The sequence below is a fragment of the Rhinoraja longicauda genome, chromosome 5, assembly GCF_053455715.1.
Source record: "Rhinoraja longicauda isolate Sanriku21f chromosome 5, sRhiLon1.1, whole genome shotgun sequence".
NCBI classification, from domain to species: Eukaryota; Metazoa; Chordata; class Chondrichthyes; order Rajiformes; family Arhynchobatidae; genus Rhinoraja; species Rhinoraja longicauda.
The window spans coordinates 63,871,378-63,885,802 of NC_135957.1; the positions used below are offsets into that span (position 1 = coordinate 63,871,378).

Sequence of the window (14,425 nt, forward strand, 5' to 3'; positions counted from 1 at the left end):
ATTGAGGCAGTGCAGCATAGGTTTACAAGGTTAATCCCTGGGATGGAAGGTCTGTCATATGAGGAAAGATTGGAACGACTAGGCTTATATTCACTGGAGTTTAGAAGGATGAGGGGATCTTATAGAGACGTATAAAATTATAAAAGGACTGGACAAGGTAGATGCAGGAAAAATGTTCCCAATGTTTGGGGAGTCCAGAACCAGGGGCCACAGTTTAAGAATAAAGGGGAGGCCATTTAAAACTGAGGTGAGAAGAAACTTTTTCACCCAGAGAATTGTGAATTTGTGGAATTCTCTGCCACAGAAGGCAGTGGAGGCCAATTCACTGGATGAATTTAAAAGAGAGTGAGATGGAGCTCGAGGGGCTAGTGGAATCAAGGAATGGATGACGTTTCGGGTCGAGCCCCTTCTTCAAACTCCAATGGGTGACGTGTCTCGACCGAAACGTTACCCATTCCTTCTCTCTTGTGAGGCTGCCTGACCTGCTGAGTTACTCCAGCATTTTGTGAATAAATACCGTTGATCTTTAGTTATCAGTATCACATGAGTAAATCTTCTCTGAATCCTCTGTAAGGCATTGAAAGTGGTCTGACGAAGCGTCTCAACCCGAAACATCACCGATTCCTTCTCTCCAGAGATGCTGCCTGTCCCGCCCGCTTAGTTACTCCAGCATTTTGTGTCTATCTCCGATCCTAACAATGTGGTACTTTCTCAGTGAAAATTTGTCTTCATGTAACCACTGTCCCTTCTCCCCCCCCCCCCCCCCAAGGATTTAATTTTGCTATCTGGTTAATAGTTTGGTACTTTGTCAAACGACTTTTGAAATCCCATAAACATCAACTATACCACCTCCATCAATTGTGCATTGCTTAAAATTTATATATTTTTGTATATGTCCTCTTAAAGCCTATTATTATCTTTCTCAATGTTCTCTACGTATCCAGATTTTGCAATCTAGAAATTTAGAAACCCGTGGAGACACAGTCCTGATACAGGTCTCGACCTGAAACATCAACTATCTCTCTGTAATGGCTGTCTCCCCTCTACACTCACAGTCCCCTTTGCCTTGCACAATCATTTAGTGCAAGATTGCACCCAATTGCTCTTCCTATTTCCATCATATTTCCTTCCCCTCTCCCATTTACGTGTCTTTTGTATTTGCCTCAAAACACTCTCAACTCCAACAATATCTATTTCTGTTGAAAGGTCATTGTTTAGTTCCGAAATACAGCGTGGAAACAGGCCCTTCAGCCCACCATGTCCATGCCGACCAGTGATCCTCGTACACTAACATTCCTTCTCTCCCGAGATGCTGCCTGACCTGCTGAGTTACTCCAGCATTTTGTGAATAAATCGATTTGTACCAGCATCTGCAGTTATTTTCTTATAACACCATCCTACCTATGCTTCGGACAATTTTTTCACATTTATACCAAGCCAATTAGCCTACAAACCTGTACGTCTTTGTAATGTGGGAGGAAAGCAGAGCTTCCCGGAGAAGACCCACGCAGGTCACGGATCGAACCCGGGTCTCTAGCGTTGTAAGGCAGCAACACTATCGCTGCACCACCGTGCATTAATGTGGTATTAATTTTGTATGGTTGTTACTTAACAAATGTTAATTTTAGATTTCTGCTTTCTGCAATACTTCACTTTACTGTGCAATGTATAGGTGTATGTTTTTTTTGAATATCGAGTGATTGCATTTATTAATCAGTCTGTATGTGTATTTGACATTTCAATCATTGTTAGCCTCTTCAAACATCCTTTGTATAGCAGACATTTTCTTAGAACTATTGCAGCAGACATTTTCTTAGTACGGAGCAGTGAACACTTTGTGCAGTGCAGCCAGGAAATATGACTGTTTACCAGCTGCGATTTTTATTGAGAATTTGAAAGCCAACACATGCTTGCTAATCTCATTTACACTCATGGTGCTCCTTTTGTTGGTTATGCCATGCAAACTAGTCGTGTTTTTGGATATTTTAGATGACACACAAGTTCAACTGGAAAAGCATTTATTGAAGACCATTTGCACTGACATTTCCAACCTCCTGTTCAACTTCATGGCCGGGGACCTAATGATGTCAGTAGAAACCTACACATCGATAACCTCTGAGGTAAGGAGAAGTCAGCAACAACTGTGTAAAATTTATCTGAATGTTTTTATTTGAATGTTGCACTTGCTGAGGCTAAAGTTGTGTCCTTTTTAATGTTCAGCTCAGATTGAAAATTTTGGCAAAACTAGCTGAGGAAAGTAGAGGTCCTCTCTTGAAGCTTCATAACTCACTGAATGGCAAAGTAAGTTTTGATTCTTCCACTATTAATCAGTAAGTAGTTTTTCTCAACCTTGATTTTATGGCTGTTTCTGCATGTGTGCAAGCTTAAGTTAGTAGGTGTGTGTATTTATGTATGTATATATGTTTTCCATTGTTCCAACTCAGGGAAGGCTGCAAGTTCTCCCTCAAATAGACTGTTTCCATTATTATCCTGTCTTTTCCTCCTTAATATGCTGCTGACTGCCAGTGCACATCATCAAACTATCCTGTAAAAATGTGTGAAGCAGTTATCAAAGTTGTTATTGGTTTAATAATGTTCTCGTCTCTCTATCTCTGCATTACTGCTTTGTCCTCTTGGTGCTTTACATTTTGCCTGATGTAAAACATGATAGATAATTGATTGAAAGAAACAATATGGAAACGGCCCCTTAGGCCCACTGAGTCCATGCCGACCATTGATCACTGTTCAGACTAGTTCTTGGTTATCCCACTTTCACATCCACTTCCAACACACCAAAGGGGCAATTTACAAATCGTCAATTAACCTACAAATCTGCACATCTCAGAGATGAAACCGGAACACCCAGAGGAAACCACAGGCAGAATGTGCAAACTCCACACAGTCAGCACCTGAGGTCAGGATCGAACCAGGTCCCTGGTGCGGTGAGGTAGCAGCTCTACCACCTATGCCACTGTTTCCCGTCCAAGTTTAAGTATCAGCATTTATTATTGGGGGTAAGCAGAAAAAAACAGACTGTACATCGCAACCCCACATAAACCACATCCGAATATTATCCCCATGATTCCGATGATAATGTACAACATGAAGGCATGTTGGCTGTCAGTCTTAACTTTTTGTTCATTGATAAGTTGTGGACAATGCAGACACTGCCATAGTTTAGACACAAAAAGCTCGAGTAGGTGACATCACGCCCGAAATGCCACCTATTCCCTTTGTCCAGAGATGCTGTCTGACCCGCGGAGTTACTCCAGCTTTTTGTGTATATCTTCGGTTTAAACCAGCATCTGCAATTCCTTCCTACACACTGCCATATTTTATTGTTCACCCCTATTTACCTCTTCACTGAAAAGGCAGTTAAGTGTCAACCATTTTGGTGTGTCTGGAGGCACAGACCAAGTTAAGAGACTGTTAAGAGCAGAATCATTGCTCCAGAGACTGAGACAAGAGTCTAGGTTGTAAGGAAATGGTAAGCTTATGAATGAAATAGAAGTACTGAAGAAAGGATTGAGAGATCTGAGCAGGCCTGGGCTAATCATCAAAGTACTTACAAAATGTATAACCGGGTTACCCATTGCTGACCTCCTCCACCATCTCTGCCCTCCTGCTATTCATTTGTGTGGAAATCTTTCTCCTGCCAGGAAAAGACATCCTATTTCCTGTTCACCTCCTCTCCTAGTGCTCTCAAAGCAGAGCCTAAAACCAGGCTAGGAGAGGGAGTGTTCCTATTCCTGCAATTGTGGAAAACATTTGGTGACAAAGGTGTAACCAAGTGTGGACTGACTTAAAAGAGTTAGAGCTGCCCAATATTCCTACGTTTAGTTTACAGATGCAACGCAGACAAGGTCCTTCGGCCCACCGAGTCTGCGCCAACCAGCGATACCGCACACTAACACTATCCTACGCACACTAGGGACAATTTACATTTTTTTATACCAAGCCAATTAACCTACAAACCTGTACATGTTTGGAGTGTGGGAAGAAACTGAAGATCTCGGAGAAAACCCACGGGGAGAATGTACAAACTCTGTACAGACAAGCACCCGTAGTCAGGATCGAACCCAAGTCTCTGGCACTATAAGACAGTAGCTCTACCCCAACACCACTGACATACTTGTGTCTGTTACTCATGTGCTCACCTTTACCGTGTCTTTATTGTGAAGAGTTTAGTTTACTTTGGTTTGGAGATACAGTGTGGAAACAGGCCCTTTGGCCCACTGAGTCCATGCCGACCGACAATCATCTCATACACTAATTCTATCCTACACATTAGGGACAATTTTACAGAAGCCAATTAACCTACAAACCTGTACATCTTTGGAGTGTGGGAGGAAAGTGGAGTACCCGGAGAAAACCTATGCAGTCACAGGGAGAACCTACAAACTCCATACAGACAGCATCCAGAGTCAGGATCGAACCCAGGTCTCTGGCATAATTAGGCAGTAACTACCACCTCGCCACTGAGAGAGTTGATATTGTAGGGGGTTCATGAAAAATTCATGAAAAATTGCAGTTTTCATGACTGAAGAATTAATTATAGCACAGAGTTGAAATAGGATGCGACCTTTTCTACCTTTGCTTATTATATTGAGAAAGATAAATGCAATTAATTTTAAGATTATACATGTATAAATTTGAGATTGAAATTAGTAAAATAAATTCTAGGTTAAAAAAGGTTAGTTCCAGCTCAGCAATTGTATTTAACCTGCACTTGAAATTGGCGAAGCAACAAATCCAGAAGCTATGAGTACTCATCATAAGGTTCAGTGAAGTATTAAAACAGAACCAGCTCCTTTAGAGGAAGGTTTCTGATTGAGTTAATCAGGACTTTTGGTTGATTTACTTTTTTCCCCCCATTTAGTGTATTGAAGAGTTTCTTTCCATTTTGGATGGTGTAACAGATGTTTGTGGAATTATACTCAAAAAGATCGATAAAAAGAAAGAAAGGTAAAATTAAAAGAAAAATGTGCACATTGGAAAATGTAATTTACAATGATGGGGTTTATGTTAGCGTGCATTGTCCTTGAGTAAATCTGATTGCAGGCCTTTTAAGAGTAAATAACAAATAGCAACACCAGTTGCTTAGAAATTGGATCAATTTGCATCAGTTTATGATTTATAAATCATGCATAAAAGGCGATATTCTCCTCTTTTGAAGTTCTTGTGTTCGTTTCCAGTCAAGTCCCGCCCAGCGAAATTGGACCAGATAGATGCAGAAGTCCCTAACGCAGGTTTCATTTGCCCTTCATGTGTTTCCCCCACCCAGGTGATCAATGTGCACCGTATTCTTTTTTTAAATTAACAATTAATTTTAAATGCCGCCATCAACAACCTTTATGTAATCAGAGGCACAAGGGACTGCAGCTTAGATTTTAGTTTAGAGATGGGGTGTAGAAACAGGCCCTTCAGCCCACCGACTCCACGCCAACCAGCGATAGGCGATCACCCACATACTAGTTCTATCCAACATCTTTGGAATGTGGGAGGAAACTGGAGCACCCGGAGAAAACCCACATGGTCACGGGGAGAACGTACAAACTCAGTCCAGGCACCAACTATAGTCAGGTTCGAACCCGGGACTCTGGCGCTGTAAGGCAGCAAATCTGCTGCCATGCTACCCTTAGATGCTTTAACCTAGAACAGAATCAAACAGCATTGGAGGCAGAGGGATGGTAGGTGTTTCGGGTCAAGACCCTGCATCAGGACTGAATGTCGAGGGATGACGGCTACTATAAAGGGATAAGATGCAGGGATGAGGCAGGAGATGGCAGACAATACGTGGAACCAAGTGAGGAGGGAGATAATGGGCAGGCATAGCTAGTTCGGGAGGGGGGAGAGAGAAGATGGAGTTGGGAGACAGTGGCCAGTGGGGGTGAAAGGTATAGACATATGGAGAAACAAGAAAAACAAAAAGGGGCAGATGAATCCTTGAAGGTAGAAGTAGAGACAGGCTGGAAGGTGATGAGAGAAAACATAAGAAGGCTGCAGAGGCCAGATTCAGATGCAGCATCTACAGCCTGGTATGTTTTTATTTATTACCTTCTAACCATTGTCTGCACTTCCACCCTCTTCAGCCCTCTCCCCAACAAGCTCCATCTGCCTATCATCTTCCTCCCCTAGTTACACCTCCCGTCTTTCAGCTCCTATCTCATCCCTCCGTATCACTTCTTTATATTGGCTATCTCCCCTCTATACTCCCAGACCTCGGACTATCGTTGATCGGATTTTACTGGCTTTATCTTGCACAAAACGTTATTCCCTTATCATTTATATCTGTACACTATGAATGGCTCAATTATAATCATGTATTGTCTTTCTGCTGACTGGTTAGCACGCAACAAAAGCTTTTCACTGTACTTCCACAGATACTAATTGAACCTGCTGAGTTCTTCCAGTAGTTTGTTTTTAACAATTATAATCAGCTTGAAATCATCCCCTTTCCCCATCCTGCAAACCTATTTTTAATCAACTCTGGAGTGCGTGGAGAGATCTCTAAAAGCACTTACCCATTTTGCCTGGGTCAATGTGTGAATGATTAAGCAAATGCCAACAATGAAATGCGCAGGTCATCTTTTAAATATTCTTGAAGGGGAGAAAACTACAGTTAAGGTTTCTTCATCTAATGCTTCTGATTTTGACCATTTGTTCTTAATTTCCAATTTAGCATTAACACCATACACAACTCTTTAAAAATATTCTTGAAGCACATTTACAATGGACTGATGTGGTTTATTTCCAGAAGGCTATTTGTCTCTCATTTCTTCAACTATTCCAGATATTAATTCCAAATATTCTTTTGGCAATTTGTCAAATCAAAAATGTGAACAATATTTTTGTTTTAGATTTGGGCTATGTTGTATGCAAATCAGAGCAATGCAGACAAAATGTGTAAGAAGGAACTGCAGATGCAGGTTTAAACCGAAGATAGACACAGCATTCCCTCTCTATCCCTCCCCCACCCAAGTCGCACTAGCTTCTCATTTTCACCCTATAAACAGCTAACAATGGCCTGTTTCCTTTATCATCGTTACTTTATTGAATATCTTTCATTCAATGTTCTTTATCTCTCCACGTCACCGTCTATATCTCTCTTCCCTTATCCCTAAGCAGTCTGAAGAAGGGTCTCGACCCGAAATGTCACCCATTCCTTCTCTCCAGAGATACTGCCTGTCCAGCTGAGTTACTCCAGCTTTTTGTGTCTATCTTCAGAGCAATGCAGAAAAAGTCCAGATCTGAATTCTGTGCTAACATGTTTTTGAAACCCCAGTTAACTTTCAACCAAAATACCCTCTTGTCCTAGGCAAGTCCTGTTCCAACACAGGCAAGCTTTACTTGAACAAGTCAAAACAACTGAGGATCCTGCCCTGGTTCTGCATCTGACGTCTGTTCTGTTGTTCCAACTTTCATCACACCACATGCTTCATGCGCCTGGCAGATGTGTACCACAGATTATCAGTTTCCTCAATTGCAAGATTCCTGAGGTAAGTTCTCGATGAGGTACCTAGTGTTAGGCTGATCCCGAACATTAAGGCACATGAGGTACATGGAGAGTTGGTAGATTCGATTAAAAATTAACTTGATTCTTGATTAGTACGGGTGTCAGAGGTTATGGGGAGCAGGCAGGAGAATGGGGTTAGGAGGGAGAGATAGATCAGCCATGATTGAATGGCGGACGGAGTAGACTTGATGGGCCGAATGGCCTAATTCTACTCCTATCGCTTATGACCTTATGACTGTTGCATATTTTTAAATTGCTAGTTCCCCTTTGGAATATATAGAGAAAAAACTCATATGTTGCATGGCATTATTTTATTTCCTATTATTTATTCATTTTTTCTGTATCTTAGTGTTGCTTGAGCAAAGCAAGTTTCATCAAATAAGCCCTAATTTTTATCACGGTCTTTAGCAGGGAGCTGCAAGAGTATTTTCTTCTTGGTTTATAAGTGAAAGAGAATCTGAGCATCCATTAAGAGAATGACCAAAGAAGGAGAAAGTTCCATGTAAACAATGCACGGTGGGTGGCACGGCACGGTGGCGCAGCGTTAGAGTTGTTGCCTTACAGCGAATACAGCGTCGGAGACTCAGTTTCGATCCTGACTACGGGCGCCATCTGTACGGAGTTTGTACGTTCTCCCCGTGACCTGATCTTCAGTTTCCTCCCACACTCCAAAGACGTACAGGTATGTAGGTTAATTGGCTGGGCAAATGTAAAAATTGTCCCTGGGGTGTAGGATAGTGTTAATGTGCGGGGATCGCTGGGCGGCACGGACCCGGTGGGCCGAAGGGCCTGTTTCCGCGCTGTATCTCTAAATCTAAATCTAAATGCAAAGTAGCGGAGTAACTCTGTGGGTCAGGCAGCATCTCTGGAGAACATGGATAGGTGATATTTCAGGTCAGGAGCCTACTTCAGACCTTGTGTAAACTTTGGCCCCAGGGAGGCTAGTGAAATAGCAATGGGAAACAAGAAAATGGCAGAGGAATGAAACACACATTGCATCACTCTTCATTAGAGAAGGTGATGTGAACTTCCCATTAAGACGGAGTAATGCTGACGAAGAATTAAATACTGTCGCATCACCAGAGGAATAATTACACAAACCAATGGGACTAAAGTAGAAATTGAAAATGCTAGAAACACTCAGCTGGTCAAGCTGCAGAAAAAGAAACAGTCGTTGACCCAAGATGTTAACTCTTCATCAGAATGAGACTAATGGTGAATAATCCCCAAGGATCTTCAAAGAAGTGGGTACTGAGATTCTGGGATGCACGAGGTATAATTTTCCCAAAATTAATGCTGGAGATGTGTCGGATGATTAGGAACTGCAAGTGTGACTAATTGTCAAAAAGTGGGTAACTAAAGGACAATTAGTCTAACGTATTATTGGAAAAAATTTTGAACCAATTATTTTGAACATAGAACAATGCAACACATGAACAGGCTCTTCGGTCTTGCTGCATTGGCCCAAAGAGTCTGGTTTTGTGCTGCATGACTCTTGTGACTAAATGATGAGAGGATATTTTTCTCCATTGTGTTGGAATAAGTGGGCACCTAATATAGATGAGGGTGAATTTCTTCTCTGAGAGTTTTGAGTCTTGGAATTCCTTACCACAGGATTTTTTCATCAATAAAGAAATGGTGTTATGGGTAAAGTGGACTTTGAGTGAAGTAGATCGGCCATGAATTGGCTGGAAGAGCGGGCTTTGAGAATGAATACCCTGCACTGATACTCTTGCACATATCTTTGGAGATTGGCAATGAGAGGAGGAATAGACATTTTTTAATAATAGACAATCTTAATTATCTGTGAATTTGCAGGACTTCACATCCAAGATACATATGTAGAGTAACTTTTACATGACTGGTCCAAAGAGTGCTGCTTGCTTCAAATCATTTAACTGCTTTAAAACCTGATGTCGAATTGATGTAGAAGCAGCAAGAATAACCACATATTTTGGAAGTATTTACCTTGCATCATCTTGTGACTTTGTATAGAGCCAGAAGTGGGTGGAAGACCAAGGGTTATTGATCTATTATGTCCCTTGTGTTCTCATTACTGAGGCATAAATGCTTAATACTATATTCTCCCCCACAATGATTGCTTGCCATGCCGATTTGTGATCTGCAGCTGGGATTGGAACTTGTCCCATTGGCACCATCAGCATAGGAAACAAATACTTAATCTGTCCCAACAAAGATATAGATTTTTTGTTAAGATTATGCTGTTACCCCCAAGGCATGACCTTCAACAAAACACAGGTCCAAATGGAATCTGCTTCAACTAGCTGTCTACCTGCATTTACCCATGTTGAATGGGAAGGAATAATTCAGCTGACACGCCATGCACAAAAAACGCCCCAGTAGCAAAGCTGAGGATGGCACTTCACCTCGGATCAAAGATGGGGGGCTTTTAACTGTTTCTGAGCCATTAGGAGGCAGTGATCACAACATGATAAGTTTTACTCTGCAAATGGAAGGCAGAAGGGAAAATCGGAAGTGTAGGTATTACAGTATAGCAAAGGGGATTACAGAGGCATGAGGCAGGAGCTGGCCAAAATTGACTGGAAGGAGGCCCTAGCAGGGAAGACGGTAGAACAGCAATGGCAGGTATTCCTGGGAATAATGCAGAAGTTGCAGGATCAATTTATCCCAAAGAGGCGGAAAGACTCTAAGGGGAGTAAGAGACACCTGTGGCTGACAAGGGAAGTCAAGGACAGCATAAAAATTAAGGAGAGGAAGTATAACATAGCAAAGAAGAGTGGGAAGACAGAGGATTGGGACTCTTTTAAAGAGCAACAAAAGTTAACTAAAAAGGCAATACGGGGAGAAAAGATGAGGTACGAGGGTAAACTAGCCAATAATATAAAGGAGGATAGCAAAAGTTTTTTTAGGTACGTGAAGAGGAAAAAAATAGTCAAGGCAAATGTGGGTCCCTTGAAGACAGAAGCAGGGGAATTTATTATGGGGAACAAAGAAATGGCAGACGAGTTAAACCGTTACTTTGGATCTGTCTTCACTGAGGAAGATACACACAATCTCCCAAATGTTCTAGGGGCTGGAGGAACTGAAGGAAATCCACATTAGGCAGGAAATGGTTTTGGGTAGACTGATGGGACTGAAGGCTGATAAATCCCCAGGGCCTGATGGTCTGCATCCCAGGGTACTTAAGGAGGTGGCTCTAGAAATAGTGGAAGCATTGGAGATCATTTTTCAATGTTCTATAGATTCAGGATCAGTTCCTGTGGATTGGAGGATAGCAAATGTTATCCCACTTTTTAAGAAAGGAGGGAGAGAGAAAACGGGCAATTATAGACCAGTTAGTCTGACATCAGTGGTGGGGAAGATGCTGGAGTCAATTATAAAAGACGAAATTGCTGAGCATTTGGATAGCAGTAACAGGATCGTTCCGAGTCAGCATGGATTTACGAAGGGGAAATCATGCTTGACAAATCTACTGGAATTTTTTGAGGATGTAACTAGGAAAATTGACAGGGGAGAGTCAGTGGATGTGGTGTACCTCGACTTTCAGAAAGCCTTCGACAAGGTCCCACATAGGAGATTAGTGGGCAAAATTAGAGCACATGGCATTGGGGGTAGGGTACTGACATGGATAGAAAATTGGTTGACAGACAGAAAGCAAAGAGTGGGGATAAATGGGTCCCTTTCGGAATGGCAGGCAGTGACCAGTGGGGTACCGCAAGGTTCGGTGCTGGGACCCCAGCTATTTACGATATACATTATTGACTTAGATGAAGGGATTAAAAGTACCATTAGCAAATTTGCAGATGATACTAAGCTGGGGGGTAGTGTGAATTGTGAGGAAGATGCAATAAAGCTGCAGGGTGACTTGGACGGGTTGTGTGAGTGGGCGGATACATGGCAGATGCAGTTTAATGTAGATAAGTGTGAGGTTATTCACTTTGGAAGTAAGAATAGAAAGGCAGATTATTATCTGAATGGTGTCAAGTTAGGAAGAGGGGATGTTCAACGAGATCTGGGTGTCCTAGTGCATCAGTCACTGAAAGGAAGCATGCAGGTACAGCAGGCAGTGAAGAAAGCCAATGGAATGTTGGCCTTCATAACAAGAGGAGTTGAATATAGGAGCAAAGAGGTCCTTCTATAGTTGTACCGGGCCCTGGTGAGACCGCACCTGGAGTACTGTGTGCAGTTTTGGTCTCCAAATTTGAGGAAGGATATTCTTGCTATTGAGGGCGTGCAGCGTAGGTTCACTAGGTTAATTCCCGGAATGGCGGGACTGTCGTATGTTGAAAGGCTGGAGCAATTAGGCTTGTATACACTGGAATTTAGAAGGATGAGGGGGGATCTTATTGAAACATATAAGATAATTAGGGGATTGGACACATTAGAGGCAGGAAACATGTTCCCAATGTTGGGGGAGTCCAGAACAAGGGGCCACAGTTTAAGAATAAGGGGTAGGCCATTTAGAACGGAGATGAGGAAGAACTTTTTCAGTCAGAGAGTGGTGAAGGTGTGGAATTCTCTGCCTCAGAAGGCAGTGGAGGCCAGTTCGTTGGATGCTTTCAAGAGAGAGCTGGATAGAGCTCTTAAGGATAGCGGAGTGAGGGGGTATGGGGAGAAGGCAGGAACGGGGTACTGATTGAGAGTGATCAGCCATGATCGCATTGAATGGCGGTGCTGGCTCGAAGGGCTGAATGGCCTACTCCTGCACCTATTGTCTATTGTCTATTGATGTTCAATCTATTCGGATTACTTTTTTAAAAGAATTCTGGCTGGTGTGAGATTGGAGAGGTAGATTCCCCAGCTAAGAGCCAGGGATTCTAACACGATCAGGCTCCACAATTGGACTGCTTGGTACCAAGTGTTGAAAACCAGGGACACGTAGCCCAGAGTAGGTGAATAGAGGACCAGAGGATAGAGGTTTAAGGTGAAGGGGAAAAGATTTAATAGGAATCTGAGGGGTAACTTTTTCACACAAAGGGTGGTGGGTGTATGGAACAAGCTGCCAGAGGAGGTCGTTGAGGCAGAGACTATTAAGTCCCAACATTTAAGAAACAGTTACACAGGTACATGGATAGGACAGGTTTGGAGGGATATGGACCAAATGTGGGCAGGTGGGACTAATGTAGCTGGGACATGTTGGCTGGTGTGGGCAAGTTGGGCCGAAGGGCCTGTTTCCACATTGTATGACGTATGCCACGTTGAGTTTCAGCAGGTCTGCACAAATTTAGAACTTGCTTCAGAGTAGCTGAACACTGGCAATTCAGCCCAATTTTAAAGCTTGTTTCCCCATCGTTCATATTCTCCAGTGTTGTACATTACAATTCTAACCTGAGAAACTGTTTATTGGGATTTAATGACGACAACAACCACATCATAAGATAGACACAAAATGCTGGAGTAACTCAGCATGTCAGACAGCATCTCTGGGGAAAAAGAATAGGTGACGTTTCGGGTCAAGACCCTTCTTCAGAGTCTGACGTCTGAAGAAGGTCTCGACCCAAAACATCACCTATTCTTTTCCGCCAAAAATAAGGCCTGACCCACTGAGTTACTCCAGCACTTTGTGTCTATCTTTGGTGTATACCAGCATCTGCAGTTCCTTCCTACACCATAAGATGTCTTGATGGCTTAGTCAGAAAAGCAGTTGTAACAAAAAAAAATCTTAAAGTAGTAAATAGGATCTTTTTGTTTTTCCCCCTCAGGATCAGTACAAACTCCTCGTGAAATATCAAGGTCTAGTCGTGAAACAACTTATTGGTCAGCACAGAAAAGGCAAAGGAGACGAGGACTCTGGCGAATACAGTAACATTGAGAAAGAGGCAGAGAGTGAAGGAGAGGCAGCTCGAAAGGAGCTGCAAGAATTAACACCATTCATCAAAGATCTTGTGCTGAAACCCAGAAAGACTTCGGTGACAGAAGAGTGAAATTACATTGGAAACATAACCACCTGGAATGGCCCAAGTTTGCCAATCGATTTGTGCATTAAAGAGTTATAATTTTAAAATGCCATTTGTATATTAGTCAGGAAAATTCCCATTCTACCATGATTACATTCATAACATGGGTAATAACAACTGGTTTAATAAAATTATTGGACCTTAACATTCTTCTTGGGATTATAAAATAAACATTTAAAAGTTGGAGATAGCAGAGTGATTTTGTTTTTCGTTGTCTAATACATTTCAGATCCAGAGAAGAGTAAAATTGACCAGATCTGCTTAGGTGAACACTGAACATCTGTTCAGATTGCCACATTTATTAAGATATTGAATTTTTTTAAGCTAGAAAGAGTAATTATTTCGGCAGACATTGGCTGATTCACAAAAGGTAAGAAAGAAAAATGTCACAAAAGGTCCAAAGATTTATGCCACCTTGCACATCAAGTCTTGAAGAGCAAGAATAACTAAATGTTGAAATACTCTGATGAAAAGTCACTGACCTTAAACATGCTGATTCTCTTTTCACAGATGCTGCCTGACTTGCTATTTCCAGCAATTTATGTTTTGGAGTCACAAATATCATACTTTAAAACATAAACTCATCTGATACTTTCCTTTGTTTTAACTTGTGCATTATGGAATCATGGTGGCACAGATTCCTTGAAAACCAACCTAAAGCTTGCTTCTGAAATTTTGAATCCTGTTTTGTTCAAGGAAAGTTACAATATTATCTAATATCTTAACAAATTATAACAAAATGTAACAAAACTATTTTGATTAAATAAAAAAGTGGAATTCGTGCAACAGAACTTTATGAAGGAACGTGCACATTTGTCCCGTCTTTGTCTATGACTAAGACAGACGGTCAAAGACAGATGAATTGAGGTGCTCACTGCACCTCTTGGGAGTGGGGGGGGGGAGGGTGGGAAGGTTTGGTGGACTGAGGAAGAAGGATGGGAAATGAGAGGCAGTGGGTGGAGCATCTGTG

General features: G+C 42.0%; 1 protein-coding gene across 1 annotated transcript in view; it reads left to right on the plus strand.

Moving 5' to 3' along the window:
* ufl1 (UFM1-specific ligase 1) overlaps positions 1-14,064 on the plus strand; it is a 51,255-nt gene extending 37,191 nt beyond the window's left edge. Inside the window, exons 15-19 of the mRNA XM_078399678.1 lie at positions 1,990-2,120; positions 2,221-2,301; positions 4,880-4,965; positions 7,319-7,499; positions 13,201-14,064. Of these exons, the coding sequence (XP_078255804.1) occupies positions 1,990-2,120; positions 2,221-2,301; positions 4,880-4,965; positions 7,319-7,499; positions 13,201-13,422 (701 nt within the window). The 3' untranslated portion in view covers positions 13,423-14,064. The remainder of the gene's footprint in view (positions 1-1,989; positions 2,121-2,220; positions 2,302-4,879; positions 4,966-7,318; positions 7,500-13,200) is intronic.
* Positions 14,065-14,425: the final 361 nt, after the last annotated feature.